The sequence below is a fragment of the Polistes dominula genome, unplaced genomic scaffold (assembly GCF_049000335.1).
Source record: "Polistes dominula isolate Pdom_NZ unplaced genomic scaffold, Pdom_raw_medaka contig_27, whole genome shotgun sequence".
Lineage (NCBI taxonomy): Eukaryota > Metazoa > Arthropoda > Insecta > Hymenoptera > Vespidae > Polistes > Polistes dominula.
The window spans coordinates 149,065-168,489 of record NW_028300906.1 but is presented as its reverse complement, the minus strand read 5'-3'; the positions used below and the strand labels follow the sequence as shown (position 1 = coordinate 168,489).

The following is a 19,425-nucleotide window of genomic DNA, read 5'->3' as shown; positions in this document are numbered from 1 at the left end:
CAAATGGATTAAAGATTAAACAACAATCTTAAAATAAATATCATGTTCTTTATTTGCTATTACTTTCTCGTAATTGAGAAATATTACACACCGTACTAGTTCCTAGATTGTCCACATACATCAACGATTATGCAATTCCATGTATAAAAGACAAATGTACATTAACTTAACCAGTAAAAAAAGAGAAGAAGTGAGAATTTTTAGAATATCCACTCATCCGATCACATAAGATAAAAAGATATTACTCATTATCACTGATATCTTCATCAGTTGTGAACTCGGAATGTTCATCAGCTGCATCCACATCCTCTGCAGTTTCTTCATCCGAAATATCCCATTGAGGATGCTCCGTTGGTACTTCGGGAGCTTCTTTTACATCCAACTTTAAAGTATACCAATTTAATACAATTTCAAATGAATTTTCAAATGAATTTTCAAATGAATTTTCAAATGAATTTTCAAATATTCGTAACTAAATATAACGTACCTTAATATCTTGCGCTTGATCAAACCCAAGATATGAATCGCTGCGTAAGCATACGGTAAATGTGTATAATCCCGGCCAACGTGGTGCTGTAAAACGCAGTTGTACCTCCTCCGATTGTGCTAAAGATGTTACGTGTACTGGAGTTGTCAGTAAAGTCTGACTTTTACGATCACAGATATAAACCCACCAGTATTCTTGTTTAACATCAGGAAAAAGTGGACAATGTACTTCGTGTGACAAATTACTTCTTCCTTCCAAAACTCTTTCTCTTTTAGAAATTCTTTGTTGAAATCTAGAAAGAATGAATAACGTGAGAAAGATGTGTTTAATTAAATCCATTGACACATAATAAATAATACAATGATAATATAAGAGATTACCTTTCCCACTCTGTATCATCATCATCAATACCTATATCTTTCTTATCATTACTGTCTTCATCATCACTTCTATCACTATCAGCTTCGCTGTCACTAACATCAGATTTTTCTTTGGAAGACTCTTTTTCTATTTTGTCTTCTTTCTTTTTGTTTGTGTTTGGTGTATTACTTTGCTGTGTATTATTATTACTCTGCTGTGTTGTCTGTCCTTGAGCTTGTATATTTTTTACAGGGACTGTTTTTTTATTGGTACCTTTTTTATGAGGTTTCTTCTGGCCCTTTTTTTGTCTAAGCCATGCAGGTTTCTTCACAGACTGACTTTGTTCCTCTGTACCTTCGTTGCTTGTTACTTCTCCGCTAACTTTAATGTCATCTATCATAGTTTGTTCTTTAACAGTCTCATCGCCAAACAAATGTTTCATATCTTTGCGTGTTAATGATACTGTTACTGTTACTATCGCCCCAGCAGTATACACTGTTGGATTTTCATCATCAATTACTGAAATTTCAATAAAACATTCATTAATCTCTCATCGACATTATTCTATTATCGACATTAATCTATCGAGAACGATTGTGTCGTACCTTCAGATCGTACTTTGAATTCTATGTATGGCATATTTCCAAGAACTTTCATAACATCTTCATATTGACTGTCGGTCAAGTTTCTAAGAATCAGTCTTCTTTCCTCTCCTTTTAATTGTGCAAATTGTTGAAGGCTCTTAATTTGGCGCTATCAAGTATATAAAAAATAAAGATTACATTGTGTTAAATCAATAAATCCTAAGATAATATTAGTAATTGGCCTACCTTTTTGGCTAAAAAGTATTTTAAATTATCTTCGGAAATATGTGGAAGTTGAAGAAGAGGATTTTTAAATTCCCAGAATGCTTGAACAATCATTGGACATAGTTTCATACAATTTTCTATAGTTTTTATACTGGGTACTCGTGGAACTTGAAAAAAAAAATAATAATAATAATTGGATAAATAAATGAAAATGATTTCACATATATGTATATGTATATGTATATATAATACATACCTCGTTTTGCATAAGCTAGAAAAATGACTTGATTAACACATGCAACCATTTCTTGGATTAAATATGGACATTTCTTTACAATATACTGTCTATCTTTATCTAATGTTTCCGGATTTAATGGTATACGTGATAAATGTGCATGAAGTAAAGCTCTAGCTTTTATTGAATACAGATGACATAATGGTACTTCTTTATTTTTTTCTCCTAAATTAGTTATTTGCTTAATAAGCTGAAAATAATAATAAGAAAAAAAAAAGATATTACATATAAAATCTATAAATAGTTTAACTTTATAAAGAAAATGATTAAAGATGAAAAAAGTTTCTTACCGAAGGAACTTCTTCAATGTCCGTATGTCTTTCAATTATTTCTGCATTACGTTTCTTACAGAACTCAAAAGATGCAGCAAGAATCATAATAACTCTCTTTAAAGTCATCGACGGAGTTTTAATAAAAAAGTAGTAATATGTTTCAGTTGTAGCCAATAAAACCTGAAAAATGATATTTTTGGTTAAATATACTACAACGGTAGTACTTTCTACATGTACAAGCTTACATTACAAATGTATATCTGATAAAGTTAATTTTCATATGAAATAGAATTACTTGATCTCCTGTATAACGAATACTTTTATACCACCATGTTCCAACGACTGTAGGTAAAGCTACCATAAAAACCAATGCATATAAACCTAAAACCCAAACTGAATTTTCTTTTTCAACTATCCAAGAAGGCAAAGCAATTCCAAAGCTCATTGCACCTGGACCATCTGGATTTCCATATTTTTCCCAATTTTTTCGTGCTTCATCATCCGTCAAAGCCTGATAAGCTAATTGTATATTAAATTTAGTTAATATGTAACTAAATTACGCATGCTTTAATAATTGTATTTTATTCTAACTTCATCTCTTGGCATTTGATATATATACAAACCTTTAGTTAACTTCATAAATGCTTTTTCATTTCCTGTTTCCTTATCTGGATGTAATATCAATGAAAGTTTACGATATGCTTTTTTAATCTCACCTTGTGATGAACCCTTAATGAGAACATGATTAATAATTAAGTTATTTCATTGAATCAATTCAATCAACTGAATCTACATTATTTATACCTACAGGAGAAACTCCCAGTATTTCAAATGGATCAAAGTTTGCCATTTCATAATCAAATTGAGATACTTTATAAGCAAGTAAAATAAGAATGATCCATCCCAAAATAATCAAAAACTTTCTACAATAGTATATAGATTATTATGATAGTATCAATTATATCTTATACATATCATTATAAAAGATGCATCAAACTTACGTAAACAATGCCTTAGTTTCTTTCCAAGGTTCATTCGATTGTAAAATGATTTTTTTCTTTTTACATCCATCGCACTGACATTCTTTCGAATCTTTATCCGGATCTAGAAAAAACAAAATGTCAATTTGAACAATCTTTTTCCCATAATTTCATTGCAAATATATTTTTTTTATGTGATAAAAAAGTTCATCAAAGATTTCTGACCAAGCTTTAAATAATGTATTCATTAATTAAGACTATAAACTATAAACATACTATAATAAATATACTACGTGTATTTTTTTCATGGAAATAAAACTTAATCATTAAATTGAACGCAATCATGCATAGTGTTGTATCTTGTTAATAACATTATTGTTCTGCATTAAAGTACAATTAATTTAGTATAAAGTAAAAAAAATTAAGTATATGGAAAAGCATCATTAATAAATTTCAAATAAACTGATATAAACTGATATAAATTGATATATGTATACTCTAACCTTGTTTCGGACAACGTGGCCATAGATAATACGTTCCAGGTATCAAGAGAAGTGCCAAAAAGGAAAGCAGAAAATAGAAAAACGTCCCTCCGCTTTCGTCATATTGAAATTTCTGTCCACTCATAGCTCATTAAGTACAAATATTTAAAATAATTGAGCTACACTTTGAATTCACGGTTCCATCATATACATCATTAGAATGTAACATTTATCTTCGTCAAGAGTGCCAACTCAGCATACACCGCGGATGAATAATTTTAAGTCCGACATACAATAGACGTTTGCAGTGACGTTGACGATTCACCAAAAATGAGACTACTTGTCATTCTTTCTACCAGTTTTCACCGTTATTTTTCACTCTTTATTCTTCTTTCTATCCCCTCCCACTTTTTACAAAGCCTCCCACCCCTCTCTGTCACTCTCTTTCCCTTTATCCTTCCCTCTCCCTCTCTCTCTCTCTCTCTTCAATTACAAAACTACTTCCTGTGTGTGTGTTTCTTATTTATAAAAAAAAAAAAGTATTTTTATTACAATAAATAATAATAATAATTTATCTTGTTTTCTTGTTTCACGTTAATATTAAGCCAATGATTATACATATGCACAGTGAGTCATATAAAATACGAATGCTTCAGGAATGCCACAAATTTAAAAAAAGAATAGAATTTTTTATTTCTTTTTTTTTTGCACATCAATTTATGTGATCAATTATATGAATAATTTATTTGAAACATTCCTAAAACCATAATATCTTATTAAACATAAATCATATGTAGATAATATTACATTTATAACGCTTTCAGTCTCTTCCTCTTCGATGTAAATTATTAGTCAAATAAATGATTTAAACAATTATTGATTTTTATCTATGCATATTTATGTACAAAAGATTAAATTTTATTTTACTGATCTATATATTCTTCTTCAAATTTCTTAAAATCTTCCTCTGTAAACACAGTACTTTCTTGTTTCTTCTTCTTCTTCTTCATTTTCGGTTTTTTAGCAAATCGTTTGTCAACAGCTCGCTTTAAAACCTAAAACATATCAAAGAATAATAACATTTAAACACATTCACTTATATATAAATCCATACCTTGTCAACCATATGCTTGTCCAAACGATTACTACTCAGCAATAAAAGATTCTGTACGTTCTCTTCGGTTAAATCTTTCTTCGACTTTAGTTGCTTTTTGGCTTCATATATGTTAACTTTTTTAGACCAACCAAAAATATTGTTGATATCTACACATAAAAATATATTAAAAATATTAGGAAGTTTCAAAGAAAGCAAATACTTTGATGAATGTATTCAATCATTTTGTTATACAAACTTCCTAATAAAATAAATCTATATATGTATAGATAAAATTAAAATAATCAACACGTTACTTGTTTTTTCTTTGGAAGAAATAATTCTATGCTTAGCAGGAATTAATTCCAAAGTTCCTTTGTAACCATTATGTTTGTTCTTTTTCTTCTTTTTTCTGTAAACACAAATATCACATTTAAATTCCATGTATTTCACATTAAATTGCATACATACATACATAACCTATAAATTTGATAAAACATTACCTTTATTGAAATCATTATATCCGGACAATTCAAGACTCTTACGAACAAGTGAATTGGGCATGTTTATCGTTAATTCCTTAATTCCTTCTTACAAATTTATTATCAATTAGTAATAATAATTTATATATGTACAGAGATCACCTCAATTGAACGTTAACGTTTAAGCACGTGTAAGGTTACGTTTACCTAACCCTCAGTAACGTATATACTTCACCCAAATATGGGGTATCTTTAGACCCCCGTGACAATTGAAATACGGTAGAAATTACAGGAAGACGACATTTTTAAAAGGAATGACATATTTACGTAGAAATAAAGAATATACATTTTTTAATAACAAGTTCTGATTTTTCGCATGCCAGGACTTTATTACAAGCCGTGCACAGAAAGCTGATCAAATTTTAACCAGTCTTTGAAAATATTGTTCTTTAGCCAAGGTAATTGGAATAATCTTGTAGGGAAGTAACCTAATCCTCATAAACAACAACAAATTGATTTCTTATTTCCTAAGAAAGAACAAATGTATGTATGTATGTATTATTTACAAGATAAACATATATGTGCATATATTTATATAAATATTGAATGATATTTTTAATTAATTATTTGTATATTTATTCTGTTTTTCTTTTTCATTGCTTCCTCTTTTACAGTATTCAAAAATACGATGAGAAGAAAATGTTATCGTTTCAATTGCCGTTTCAATTGCATTTCAATCAGTTGAGAATAAAGTAATGAATAAAATAAGCTAACATAAATCAATAACATAATGTCAATGAGCGATCATAATAGAGGTAAACGTATATTGATATTTACTTCGATAATATTTTTCTATTATACTTTATGGATCATCGGTTTACCTTTCATTGATGACGATAGATTGCAATCTTTCTTTTATCCCCAGCATTTAGCTTTATTAATACCTGCGATTTGTGGTTTATGCTTTGTTGGAGGTTTAGTCATATTTACGCTGTATCATATAAAACCATATATTTGTAAGAAGAATAAATAAAAAAAAAAAAAAAGATTGCAATTTTAATAATGAATTATTCAGTTGAATAACAATATGTAACATCAAAATATATGACTAAAAATTATTATTATTATTTAATATTACAGTTGTTACGGTATTTATGCGCAATTATAGAATAAATAAATGTATGTATTAAGAAATAAGTTAGATCTTGTAATAAAATGATATAACAGTTAAACATCAAACATTAAAGGATTGGGTAAAACTTTAGTAAAGTTTATATGTTATATTTGAAGTGTCAATGATGGATAGCAAAGACTGGTTAATAGTTGGAATTTCAGGAGTAACGTGTAGCGGAAAGACAATATTAGCTAAAGAATTGCATAACAAGTTAAACGGTTCTATATTAATACATCAAGATAATTATTTTTTACTTCCTAACGATCCAAGGCACACCAAAATTGCTGCTTTGAATCATATTAATTGGGAGATTTTATCTAGCTTAGATATGGACAGAATGTATTTGGACATTAAACAATTGCTAAATTCTACACCAAATGATTTGAATAATGCTGGAAAGAAGTCTAAACGAATATTAATATTAGAAGGTTTCTTATTATTTGGGTATAAACCGATCTCAGATTTATGTCACCTTAAATATTTTCTAACATTGAACAAAGATGAGTGTTTCAAACGTAGGAGCATCAGAACATATGATCCTGCCGATGTTCCAGGATATTTTGAAGAAGTTGTTTGGCCAGAGTATTTAAAACATTTATCAACAATAATGCAAGATGAAAATGCATCTACAGAGCTAATATTTGTTGATGGAACGATGGAGAAAGATGAGATGGTTCAAATGGTTTTAACCAAAATTCAACATTTGTTATCTTAAGTGGACTGATATATTGTTATTGAAAAGAAAGGCTTACAATTAACAATAAGACTATTGTACTTTATTATAAGGATAGACTAAAAGAAAAAGAAAAATATAATGCTATATATAAAATTGAAAACATAAATTGCATACAAAAAAAAGTTTATATTTTTATTATTAAGCACAAAATTGTTTGCGTAACAATTAATTAACTGTTATGTATTATTCAAGATATTCCATGCTTTGGTCATTTTATATTTGAAATGGTTAATATAAAAGAAAGGTTTTTTTTTTCTATTTTCAATTTTTCACTGTAAACAAAATTGGACTTAATTTATTACTTACCTGAAACTTTAATGAATGTATTATTAAAAAAAAAAAAAATCTCTTAAAAGAGAAATAATATAACTACGACAGTGTATTACTAAGTACTAAGTTTTTTTTGAACACATATTTATGCATTTAGAAAGCTGTAGTATTTCAATAATTTATTAAGTTTACCTTTTAATTAAAAATGCTCATGTATGAAACAGCGTGTAGTAATTGTGTGTATTCTTATTTTTTCAAAACAATATGATCTCTTGTGGATAAAATACCACGATATTTTAATTTATTCACTACGTAATTTTTACTTATAAAGCCTGCTTCAGATATTAATTTTCTATTAATTTTCTATTAATTTTCTATGCAAATGAAAAAAACAAACTCAATAATAATGATGAAATCAAGCATATTCCAATACATTGGTAACTTTTTACAGATAAGGTACTACACTTTCATTATTATTATTATTATTATTATTATTATTGTTATTATTGTTATTATTGTAATATTAGTATTATTATCATCTTACGCTCGTGTTTTTATTATACGTTGTTTTTCAAAGTGCGTTTCACAAGTATGAGAGTCATATTTACTATTAAGAAAAACTCTAGAATCGATGAACTGCGATTTGTTTTCAGCCTTAATTTCTTATCGTTTAAAACTTTACAAGTTGTTAATCGTAGTCTTGGAATCTTTGTACAAAATAGATTACTTTAGACAAATTTCGACAGATTAGAAATATTTTACCCAAAACAGGCTTTAAAATGTACTTGTGCTTGGCCTTTAACAAGACTTTAGCAAGACTTATTTCCTTAATTTTCTTCTTTTTTAATAAAGATAATACACACAGACGTATGTATGTTACACAGAGTAAGAATTATGTTTCAACTGAGCTTGACCATTTGTGACATTTGTAGGTCCAACTGTTTGATCGTCCTGTTCGTTTTGACCGCAAGTTTTTCTAACATATTGTGGCGTAAGAACAACTTCCTCTTCCATCTCGAGCACCCGTTTATCTAATTCTGCACAAGTTTGCATTTCTTTCTCGAGTTTGGCTAACATTTGTGGTGAATTATATTTTTCTGGATCATCGTGAAATACTACCATACCATCTTTCTGATTAATAGTCGCAAAAATTTCACCATCCTCTATCTAGAATTAAAAAGTAACGCGTAAAAAATATATAAATTGTTAAATATATACATGTATATATATATATTGTTACCATATTTAAAATATATTTCTCTGCATCCGAAGGGCCAGCCAACTGAACTCTACTTGCAACGTCGCTTAAACTAAGTGTCAAGAAAGTTTTAGTCAACCTCTGTATATTTTTTTTGTACAAAAAGCTGAGGACTTGCTTAACTAATCCAGAATTGTGCTCCCTTTCAAAAAGGTCTTGGTATTTTCTAATGATGTTTAGCAAATCTTCGCAATTGTTAGTCAGGTAAGCTGTCGCTAATTCTTGATATGGTAGACTTAACTGTTTGATGTACCTATTAACTACCTGACTCGTGTACCTAGGTAAATTTAAGATCTTTCCATGTAATATCAAAGAGACCAGAATATATTTCTTATAGGCCTCTAACATAATATGGCTGACGGCCATAGCAGGAGTGGTTACACACACTTCAAAGAAATATAATGCACGGTCATAATTTTTCAATGCCGTATATATCATACCACCGTAATAATAATAAAGTAAAAAAAACTTTGAATCAAATTGTCCACCTTCCTGACTAATACCAGTAACATCAATATCAAGAAATTCAAGCGATGGCTTGAAACACTTAGACAGAAGGCATAATTGGCAGAGATCGGCATGTATTGAAGTTAGCTGACTGTCAAACAGTTGAATTTTACGTATAGCTCTACGCAATAATTCTATACCACGTAACGGCACATGTAATTCAACTAGAGTTTGAGTTAGTAAATGACATAGTTCTGCATCTACAAGAAAAAACAATAATATATATGATTAACGCTGATGTGTGGATAACAAGAAATCATTTGTTTTTTCAATATAAGCTTACATGTATCGGGTGCAAATTGAATTTGTTCGCTGTTACAACCTATGATAAATTCTTGGACTTGATTGAACAATGGCTTATAAGAATCAATATTATAGCTACCGCTGGCATGAGGCAATGAAAATTTCACGAGTAACACTGCCAAAATTCCAAGGGAGTGTTGCTGCAAATCCAACGTTTCCAATACATTATCTAGGTGTTGTCCATTTTTCGTTAATATTTCGGTACTCTTATTTATAACTTCATACAACTCTCTGAAGTTACCTAAGGTCAAGAATTTTTTATTACCATCAAGAATTTTTATTACTTTCATTTACACATAAACATATATTCAAATAATTCTATATTCTAGTTTTGTCATACACACTAAGTTATTAATAAAAGTAGTCAGTCAATTTTTAACCTAACAATAATCGAAGCAAATTTTCATCACTAGAAAAGCGAATAAAAAAGAAAAGGAATAAACAAATGTTGAATAAATACATGAAATATCGTTTAATTAATGAACACAATTAACACAGATTGTTTTCAAAATAGGTTAAACGAATGATATTGTAATATGAAAATGATACGTATGTAGAGAAGCACAAAAAATATGTAGTGGATATTGTTTATAGGTTATATTATCATCTATCAACAACAAAAAAGTCACACATTTTGATTTTACCTTGCTTTGAAAGCGTCCGCACATTATTTACAAATTGCTCTAATGCCGTCGCCATTTCTACAAATGTCTCGTTATCATCACCACCCGTGAAACGGTGGTGATCTGTGTATTTACAAGAATATTATTTTAGCCAGTAGGTAACAGCTAAGATGACGTTTTTAAACGGACGACTAGGACTAACTGGTATACTCTCTGAAGCACGTTACAATGTTAAGTTAGTTGCATTACGAAAATCGAATCTGTAACATGATGCAAATTTCTTTCATCGAACTTCAAGACTGTTGTCGGTTATGACTTTTTTTTTTTTTTTTATTTATATACCATGTTATATGAATATAAAAACAACAACAATTTGAAAATTTAACGAAATAATAATTTGTTTCTACATTTTCAAAAATTTCTTTATTAAATTATCATTCAATTTATATTAATATTTCAAACTTACTTTCTTCTATTAGTTAATCTTACTATCAATATAAAGGGTGTATCACAATATTTTCATTGTTATATTATACAAAGTTTAAAACAATTGTTACAAAACTTTCCTAATTTTATATATTATTTTCTATTATTATCGTAATGACAGTTTTAGAATAAAAATAATTTCATTTTCTTATTAAGGGTTAACGGGATTAAAAGGTAACGTTTGTCTTTTTTAAATTAAATTGTATATTTTATTTATTTATAAATGACAGCCATTTTGTTTACTGTGCATTATTTCAAGGTCAGCGAAGGTCATGTAATAAATAAGATTTCTTTTTTTAATAACTCTTTATATCGTTAATTGTAAGACATTTAAAACTTCCGAATTAATTATATTATTACTTAAACTTATAATTATTAATGTCATCCTGCATATGTAATATTTTATTTTTGTCTTACAACAAGTTTTAATAATTTTAATTTTATAATATATTTTTGCCATCAATAAATAACTATAGTTATTAATAATAATGAATAATTTATTCAAAAATATTTTTTCTAAATAATATAGTTTTTCTAAATAAATTGAATCACATGGTAGAAATGAAGCTATTTGAATTTCTTAGTAGTTCGATTTTGTACCGCTTGATGACATCACCAATTCTATTGGTGATTACTAGCATTTTCCTATTTTACTGGACTTTGTTTTCATTCAAATATGGTTTGTTATTTGCAATTTAACAAACCATTTTTTTGAACATTTTTTACTATGTTACATAATTTTGTTGAGTCTGGAAATTACATAACATTAACGTTTTAAATAAATGTTATGATATTAGATAATTACTATATTTAAGAAATTCTTCAATCTATAATAATAATCTATAATAATCGCATGAAATATATTACACAAAAAAATAATTAAATATATCTGAAACAAAGATAATAGTATCATGTTACTATTTCTATTTTTGATATTGTAGATAGCAAGAAAAAGCAACTGTAAATATAGCTTATTCGATATTAAATTTTGAAATAATGCTCTCGACAATAATCTTTGAAAGAAAACAATATTATTCTTGATAGTTTAAGAAATAATAGAATTTTTCTAATTATTATTATCAATATTGTTAGACTATAAATAAAAGAAAAAAAGTAACTCAATAACTTTTTAAGCCAAATATATTATTTCAACTGGATGATTAGAATTATTAATTGAATACTTATTATTCATGAAAAACTTTATTTTTATGCATGAAAATAAAATATTCATTAAATTTCAGTTTCTTCATTTTCTATTTAAACTTTTAATTTTATTAATTGTTCATTTGTAATGTATACATGTACATTAATTAATGACGCGATTTGCATTCAATACAATCTATTCTAATTTATTTTAGTTGTTTTCAGTTTCACCTGTCAGCGCATATACATATATATATATATATATATGTATCGCGTTCAGCGAAGACTTTAATTTTTAACAATAGAATATATAAAAATATATATTTTTATAAAAAAAAAAAAAAGTAAAAGTAATAAAGATATAATAAGTAAAATATAAAACACAAGTAGTAGAAGTTGAATTGTTACGCGCGAAATTCAAATGGCGCAACTTGACACGCGATGAATCATAATGCTTTTAACGATCAAACAATCTCTAAGGGCAAATAAAACTGCATGCGTTTTTCTTTCGCATTAATTAGAAATCTCTCACGTTATTTGTGAACAAAATAAGAGTAAACAAAAAAAAAAGTAAGAAAACAAATAATGTCGAATGCAACGTACAACGAACTTTGGAAAGAGACACAAAACACATTAGATGAATTAATACGTGCGGATTCGTGTGTGCAAAATTCAAAACCACAAAAAGATCGAAATAAAGCACATCAAATTATTTCGGAATTGTATGTTAAATACATCATTGTTTGTAACAAGTTAGAAGAGTGTTACGATCAAATAATTCAACCACAAAAACGTATCCTACTTAAGAAATTATTGGACTCAGTGATAGGAAGAGTTTTAGAATTGAAACATGAATTGGTAAACGTTGATCTTTCTGAACATAGTTATTACGATGATATATTAATTAAATATGGTGTTACTCCGGAAGATGTTGAAATTCGTATACCGAGATACTTTAGGAGAGAACGTCAAAAGGAAATAGACGATAGGCGAGAATTCATAGAAAATACTTTGAGAAATGTTGGTTTTCTCGACGATATTGTTGTATCCAAAACGATGAGCGAGTTAGAAGCTGTGAGATTAATTCAGGTAGAATAAGAAACTTTCTTTTAAATATATATACAACATATGAATTTATTATTTGCAAATAATGAATATTATAAAATAAAATAATTTTAGGCTCAGGAAAGAGCAAGACAAGGACGAGTAAGATTTCAATTTATGAAGGAGATACGACAAATGAAAGAAAAATCAATGGTTAAGCAAGAGGCAGAGGAAATAGATCAGGAAAACATTGAAGCTGCTGCGATAAAAATTCAAAAAATTTGGAAAGGTTACAAGACTCGACGTTGGATACGAAAAAGGCGATTAGACGAAATGCTGCTAATAGGTTTCATATTTTCTCTTCTTTCTTTCTTTCTTTCTTTTATTTCAAATCCCTTAATTATTCTGTATACGCGTACTTTTTTTTTTTTTAGGTATGCTCCCACCTAACGAAGTAACGATGGAAAATATTCGGCAAACAGACAAAATTATACATTATCGTCATGAAAAGCAGATCAAATTTCAAGAAATCTATGAAAAATTGATAAATGAGATTACAGAGAAAATTCGCAAAGAAAGGAGTGCCGTAATGGAAGAGAATATCAGAAGCGAAATTCGAAACTGGATAAATGATTACTTTCAGCAGACCGGCAAAATTCCGGATTTACCATCTGTTGAAAGTGGAGGTTCCAGATTTATTTTCAGTAGGCAGGTGTATATACGCGCACATTTTTTTATTTATACATTATTTATATATATGTGAGTTTCTAATTGGTTTTGGATCTTTGATAGATTGTCTTTCGAAATAAAGACAAAGTTGCGTTTTTCTATAACAAAAGAAGAAACAACATTTAAAGTGCTATAATATAATATAAATAATAAATTAAAAAAAAAAAAAAAAAAAAAAACACTCATAAACAAAACGACATGGTTTTCTTTATAGGTATTTTCATAATTTTCTTTTTAAAGGGAACAGAGAGTACGATAAGTAAATCAACTGGAGTATCTTCGAAAGAATCGAGAAAATCGAAAAAGTCGAAAACGAAAAAAAGTAGCGAGCCTGAAAAATCGGAAGATGAAACCGAGCTGAGTTACTTCAAATCTATACCTTCGAATTTTCTTCCAGAATTGGTTAATTTACAAGAAGAGTATCAAAAAGTATGGAAAAACAAAGACGAGTCTATGAATCCTATGCAGGAGCCTTATAAAGATATGATAGAAGCTGATAAAACTGAACAAATTAAAGAAGAAATTAGAATTGGAGTTGATGAAAAATTGAGAGGTATTTTATTTTTGGATTGAGGATTTTTTGATTAAGGATTTAATATATTCAAGAGATTAACAGAGATAATTGTGACAATTAGATGATATAGAAGCTCTTCAAGCAGCTTTGGACAGAGATAAGGGTATTAAAAGTAAACGTGGTAAAAAAACGCAAAAACGTATTCGTCGTAGTGGAAAAAAGAATAAAAAGAAAAAAGAAAAGGATTTGACTCCAGATAGAACGACAGAATCCCTTTTCGAAGAACTACTCACTCAAGGAATTATTAAACTCTATCGAGAAATTCCATTGGCTGATTTTAAAGTCGAGAAATCTTATGCTAATTATGAACTTGTTCAGAATGATAAAGATACTTTACCAACGCTAGGTAAATATTTGTTTAAATAACAAATCATTGTGTAATTTGTAATTTGTAATTTGTAATTTATCATTTTTAGGTGACATCAGACAATTAATCAAAGAATATTGTATTCTTCCTTTAGGCAATAATCTTCTCAGAGAACTAACACCTCTAGTAAGATCAGTCCTAATAGCAGGACCTCGTGGAAGCGGGAAGAAAATGTTGGTAAACGCTATTTGTACTGAATTAGGTGCTACTCTTTTCGATATTACACCTTCTAATATTGTTGGCAAATATCCTGGAAAAACTGGATTAATTATGTTAGTCCATTTGATATCCAAGGTAGATTAATATTTGTTGTAACATTACGTATGTTACTATTTCCAAGAGGATCCTTCACATAGAACGATCAGAACATTTTTTCATTTAGTTTAACAGCATAACAAATAATTTTATTCGTAAATTTACATATCTAATTAATCAACTTTAAAAATAACAAATATAGAAGGTGCGATGTGTCATTTTTCTTTCATTCTGTTTTGCTTTTTTGCTTGTTTTTTTTTCTTTTTTCTTTTCCAAGGTTTCGCGATTATTACAACCATCGATCATTTTTATGGATAATGCTGAAAAAGCATTTGTTAAAAAACCACCAAAAACTGACAAAACTGATCCTAAACGTCTAAAGAAAGATTTACCCAAGTTGATAAAAAGTATCACTAATGAGGATAAAGTTATACTAATTGGAACGACTAGTTCACCTTGGGACGCCGATCAAAAATTATTATATCAAACTTATGATAAAATAATATATCTTCCCAGGCCAGATTACGGTAGCATGTCACTTGTCTGGAGAAGTTTATTATATAAGGCAAGAATTTAACATATAAATAATATTAAGTTGTTCATTTTTTCGTATATTTTTTTGATTGACAGTCAAAATTCGTATTGCAAATGACAAAAGTGCTAAATTATTTCCATTTACAATTGAAACCAAATTTTGGACAAGTTCGGTATTATTTTATTTATATTTATTATATATTTTCTACTACAGTATTCCGGAATAAGCAGGCAATTTGATATATCAGCAATGAATAAAATTTGTGACGGATTTACTATTGGTACGATATTGGATGCCATTAATGAGGTAATGGGGGAACTTAGTTAATGTAATTGAACAAAAACTATATATAAAGTGTATTACAGGTTATGACGACGAAACGAATGGTACAATTAAGAACACAACCGTTAACACATGCAGAATTAATTAACGCCATTAGTACCAAAGATCCCGTTTATCGCGAAGAAGAAGACACATTTTTATGTAAAAAAATCTTTTTTTCAATATCGAGCACGAGCACGAACATTTTCTACTTTTTTCTTTCGTTTCATGAAATATTATTAATTATAGCATGGTTCTCTCGAACACCAACTTGTCGAAAAAAACAAAGAGCTTTGGAGTTGGAACGACAAAGGCTCGAAGAAGCAAATGAAGTTATGAAAAAGAAAGGAAAAAATGGGCAAAAACAAAAAAGAAATGAGATCAGCGCTTGAACGCAACGCAATATTTAAATCGTGCATTACGAAAATATCATCAATAGTTGTTAATCTATTACATTTTTTTTTTTATAATGATACCATACTCCTTATCACATAATACATATAAACTTTCCTGTTATCAATGAACTTGACAAAGAAAATAATTCCAATGATGATTTACGTAATCCATTAGGATGTATAATGTAAAATCGAATATATTTAGACTAATTATGGTTGAAGTGAAGAATAAAAGAAAAAGAAAAAGAAAAAGAAAAAGAAAAAAATGATTTTCACGCAAAGATTAAGTGTTCACACCATGATTATTGTTTGAATGATCATATTTTATAATTGATATTACGTATTTACGTTAGTTACATTTCATTAAAAATAGAAGAGGAACATTTTAAAGCACGCGTTTGACACGATGATTAACGATGGCCCCTAATCGACCTATGATAACAAGAATGTTCTTTGATTGATAAAAACAGAAAACTTGTGTTTCAAAATCTAAATGCAAAAATCTAAAAAGATGAGTTCAATTCTTAGACAATTTAAAGAAGTAAAATGGATTATTTTCAAGGTAATTACGTCGTTGTTTTGAACAAATTATCTTTTTCTTGATGTAATAGAAAATTAGTACACCAAATTTATTATAATTCCTTCGTCCTTGATATTCTCGTAAGGTTTCTTTTTATTAGTAAAAAAGATATTTTTTCTTTACTAATTGCTCAAGAGCATTTAAAACTGTTGGAAAATTTTCAACTTTTTTCGTTATGAAAATGAAATAAAGGAATATAATTCTTTCGACTACAAGGTTATAAGATAAACAAAATTACTACGAAATGAAAATATTTCAATCTTTTTATCATCGATACATTTAAATATATGATTATTTAAAAATAGAATATAATTTTTGTCACTACAAGGTTAAACGATAAACAAAATTGCAACGAAATAAAAATACAATATTTCAATCTTGTGTAAAGTTGACACGCGTAAAAGTATGATAATTAAACAAAATTATTTTAATTTTGAGTGGAATTTTATCAGAGAAAATGAAAAAAAGGAAAAGAAAAATAATAATAAATACAAAAATATAAGAGTTTTATTATTTTTCGAAGTACTACTCTAACTTTAACTGTAACTAACTCGTAGCTAATGCCTACGTACGCAATAAAGTTATAGTATTCGAGAAGAAATATTGTCATTTAACCAATTTGAAAATTATACAAATTTTTCATCTTAATTTTAATCTAATTGTAAGCTAGGCTCGACTTTTGTTTGTTCATGTAAGTATAGTACAATCGTCATTCGAATACGGTATAGTTGGTAAGATCGCCTTTATGGAGTTAGGCAAGATGCTTTGGATGTAACACAAAGGTCTTGTTAAGAGCGAGGTTATGCCATTTCTTTCGTTATGTCTTCTTGAAGTGCTAACGTTCATGGGAACTTATATTTCTTTTTTTACATTAGCTTTATAATTAATAAAAAAAAAAAAAAAAAAACGTCAAATCTTGTTTTTACAATGTGACGACGCTATGTCGCACGACTTTGATCTCTAATCAGATTATACAAATCATCTACTAGGGGTTATCTAAATAGAAAATAAAAATTATATAGAAATTTAAAAAAATACCAAAAAATATTATTTCTTTTTTTTTTCTTATCACATCAGATCAGTTTAAACGTTGGCTATATGTATGTACATGTATTATACATACACACATATGCAATGATAAGAATAGCTGATTTAAACCTATGAAACACATAACGCGTGATCGAAATGAAGGAAATAGTTGATAAACTTTTCAAAAATTCAATACCTTTCCGGTGACCTCCACAATTTTCATTCAATAAATTATGCATGAATGTAACAATCGTTACGTAGATTGGTGGACGATTTTTAAACAACAATTCAAAGATAAACGATGCCTGACATATGTATTTTTTTATCTCCCTTACTTTTTTTACTTTTTTTTACTTTTTTAGTTTCTTATCCTTGACATTTTCTAATATAAATTTAAGCTAAACTATTAATAATGTAAAAAAAGAGAAACAAAAAAATGTAATATAAATCGCATTTAATATAAATAATACCAATATTATTATTATCTATTGCAAAATAAATTATGAATAAATTTAAATCTCAATTACATGCTATTAAAATATGTAATTATAATATATCATTTTAATTTGACATTTCAAAATTGCATTAATGATGAAGACAAAAATGACATTTAAAAGTTATATAATTAATATAAGTACCTTAATCAAAAAGTTAATTAATATTTATATGTCTTTTTGAATTGGTTGACTGGTTGATTGGTAACACTAATTCACTTATATGTATATATTGAATAATAATAATAATAATATTTACATCCTTGAAATAGTTTTTTTTCTAATTTACATTAATTAGAATTTTGATGAAATTCTAATCACGCGCAGATTATCCTTATCTCAATATACATCATTAAATGAGATACATAAATATATGTAAAAATATATAAATTATTTTTCAAATGTTTTTTATTACTCCATTTCCTTTCTCGATTTTACTAATGTAAAACAATACCGTCAGACGGCGACACGAAATTCCTGACAACATTGGGAATAATATCATTGACTTAGGTTAGTTCTCTATTCTTTTATTTCAATTTCTTATTACAACAATAATAATTATAATAATAATTCCCATATATTAAGAATGATACAAAAAAATCATTTTTTATTTTTCTTATCTAATCTAACAAAAGGATCATATCGATTTTATATTAAAGAAATGACAGAACAATTTTCTGACAGAAGTAAAATCACAATTGACAATAAGATTACTTTGATAGTTTCTCATAAAACTATGGAAAGATTCGTTCAAGATTAATCGAACAAAATATAAAAATCAATAAATAACGAAAAAAATTAATAATTAAAACACGTGATTATCGAATGTTACAGAATCGAGTTTTAGAAAAAAGTCATGGTTTACATTTAAACGTACATGTAATAAAAGTTACGCATTCATTATGAACGATGATGGAGGTATTTAAAAAGAAAAAAAAAAAGAAGATAAATTAAGTAACATTTCGAATAATTATCGAAGCAGCGTTAACATAACATAAGATAAGTATTCTTAATATTTGAAAGCATTAAAATCAAACATACACTTAAAATAAAATTAATTCGAAAGTGTGATTTCATGGCTCTTTTCTTTTCTATTAAATTTATTATATAATCGTAGAAAAATATAAATAACTTACAAGAAAGAAGGGAAGAATAACATTAAAAGGATTGGAAGGAACAACAGTCGATCCTGCCGGCACGACGAGAAGCACCGACAAAATAAATAATACGCATGCGCTAGCGAAAGATGCGCTCCTATTGGCCGATGCCACATGGTCTGATGTCAGACCACGGGGCCGGCCTAATTCAATAATAACGAGATGCTCACGAGCCGGACGCCAGT

General features: G+C 27.9%; 6 protein-coding genes across 7 annotated transcripts; 3 read left to right on the top strand and 3 right to left on the bottom strand.

Moving 5' to 3' along the window:
• Positions 1-28: 28 nt before the first annotated feature.
• Sec63 (translocation protein Sec63) lies at positions 29-4,084 on the bottom strand. Its single transcript, XM_015332586.2, has 12 exons — positions 3,707-4,084; positions 3,225-3,327; positions 3,032-3,146; positions 2,847-2,952; positions 2,519-2,742; positions 2,242-2,403; positions 1,913-2,141; positions 1,678-1,823; positions 1,453-1,600; positions 868-1,366; positions 488-779; positions 29-382 (listed from the first exon to the last, which is right to left on the bottom strand). The coding sequence occupies exons 1-12, from the start codon at positions 3,828-3,830 to the stop codon at positions 242-244; spliced, it is 2,289 nt and encodes a 762-aa protein (XP_015188072.1). The 5' UTR covers positions 3,831-4,084; the 3' UTR covers positions 29-241.
• Positions 4,085-4,546: 462 nt separating this feature from the next.
• On the bottom strand, positions 4,547-5,403 carry LOC107072560 (uncharacterized). Its single transcript, XM_089179775.1, has 3 exons — positions 5,096-5,403; positions 4,800-4,948; positions 4,547-4,740 (listed from the first exon to the last, which is right to left on the bottom strand). Exons 1-3 carry the CDS (start codon positions 5,253-5,255, stop codon positions 4,609-4,611), a joined length of 441 nt encoding a protein of 146 aa, XP_089035901.1. The 5' UTR covers positions 5,256-5,403; the 3' UTR covers positions 4,547-4,608.
• A 647-nt stretch (positions 5,404-6,050) lies between these two features.
• Positions 6,051-6,293, top strand: LOC149033369 (uncharacterized). The gene has a single exon (XM_089179778.1). The coding sequence runs from the start codon at positions 6,051-6,053 to the stop codon at positions 6,291-6,293; it is 243 nt and encodes an 80-aa protein (XP_089035904.1).
• Positions 6,294-6,555: 262 nt separating this feature from the next.
• On the top strand, positions 6,556-7,270 carry Nrk1 (nicotinamide riboside kinase). 2 transcript variants are annotated; one of them, XM_015332597.2, is made up of 2 exons: positions 6,556-6,878; positions 6,954-7,270. In XM_015332597.2, the coding sequence occupies exons 1-2, from the start codon at positions 6,556-6,558 to the stop codon at positions 7,147-7,149; spliced, it is 519 nt and encodes a 172-aa protein (XP_015188083.1). In that variant the 3' UTR covers positions 7,150-7,270. The 2 variants fall into 2 exon arrangements, with proteins under 2 accessions (XP_015188083.1, XP_015188082.1); XM_015332596.2 differs by having other exon boundaries at positions 6,556-7,270.
• Positions 7,271-7,604: 334 nt separating this feature from the next.
• Positions 7,605-19,295, bottom strand: CSN3 (COP9 signalosome subunit 3). Its single transcript, XM_015332540.2, has 5 exons — positions 19,220-19,295; positions 10,153-10,254; positions 9,489-9,749; positions 8,681-9,405; positions 7,605-8,607 (listed from the first exon to the last, which is right to left on the bottom strand). The coding sequence occupies exons 2-5, from the start codon at positions 10,205-10,207 to the stop codon at positions 8,317-8,319; spliced, it is 1,332 nt and encodes a 443-aa protein (XP_015188026.1). The 5' UTR covers positions 10,208-10,254; positions 19,220-19,295; the 3' UTR covers positions 7,605-8,316.
• On the top strand, positions 10,607-19,213 carry LOC107072532 (dynein regulatory complex subunit 11). The gene is made up of 11 exons (XM_015332538.2): positions 10,607-12,849; positions 12,940-13,150; positions 13,239-13,516; positions 13,774-14,086; positions 14,169-14,453; positions 14,524-14,768; positions 15,007-15,294; positions 15,478-15,570; positions 15,630-15,747; positions 15,835-18,593; positions 18,918-19,213. Exons 1-10 carry the CDS (start codon positions 12,346-12,348, stop codon positions 15,975-15,977), a joined length of 2,478 nt encoding a protein of 825 aa, XP_015188024.1. The 5' UTR covers positions 10,607-12,345; the 3' UTR covers positions 15,978-18,593; positions 18,918-19,213.
• Positions 19,296-19,425: the final 130 nt, after the last annotated feature.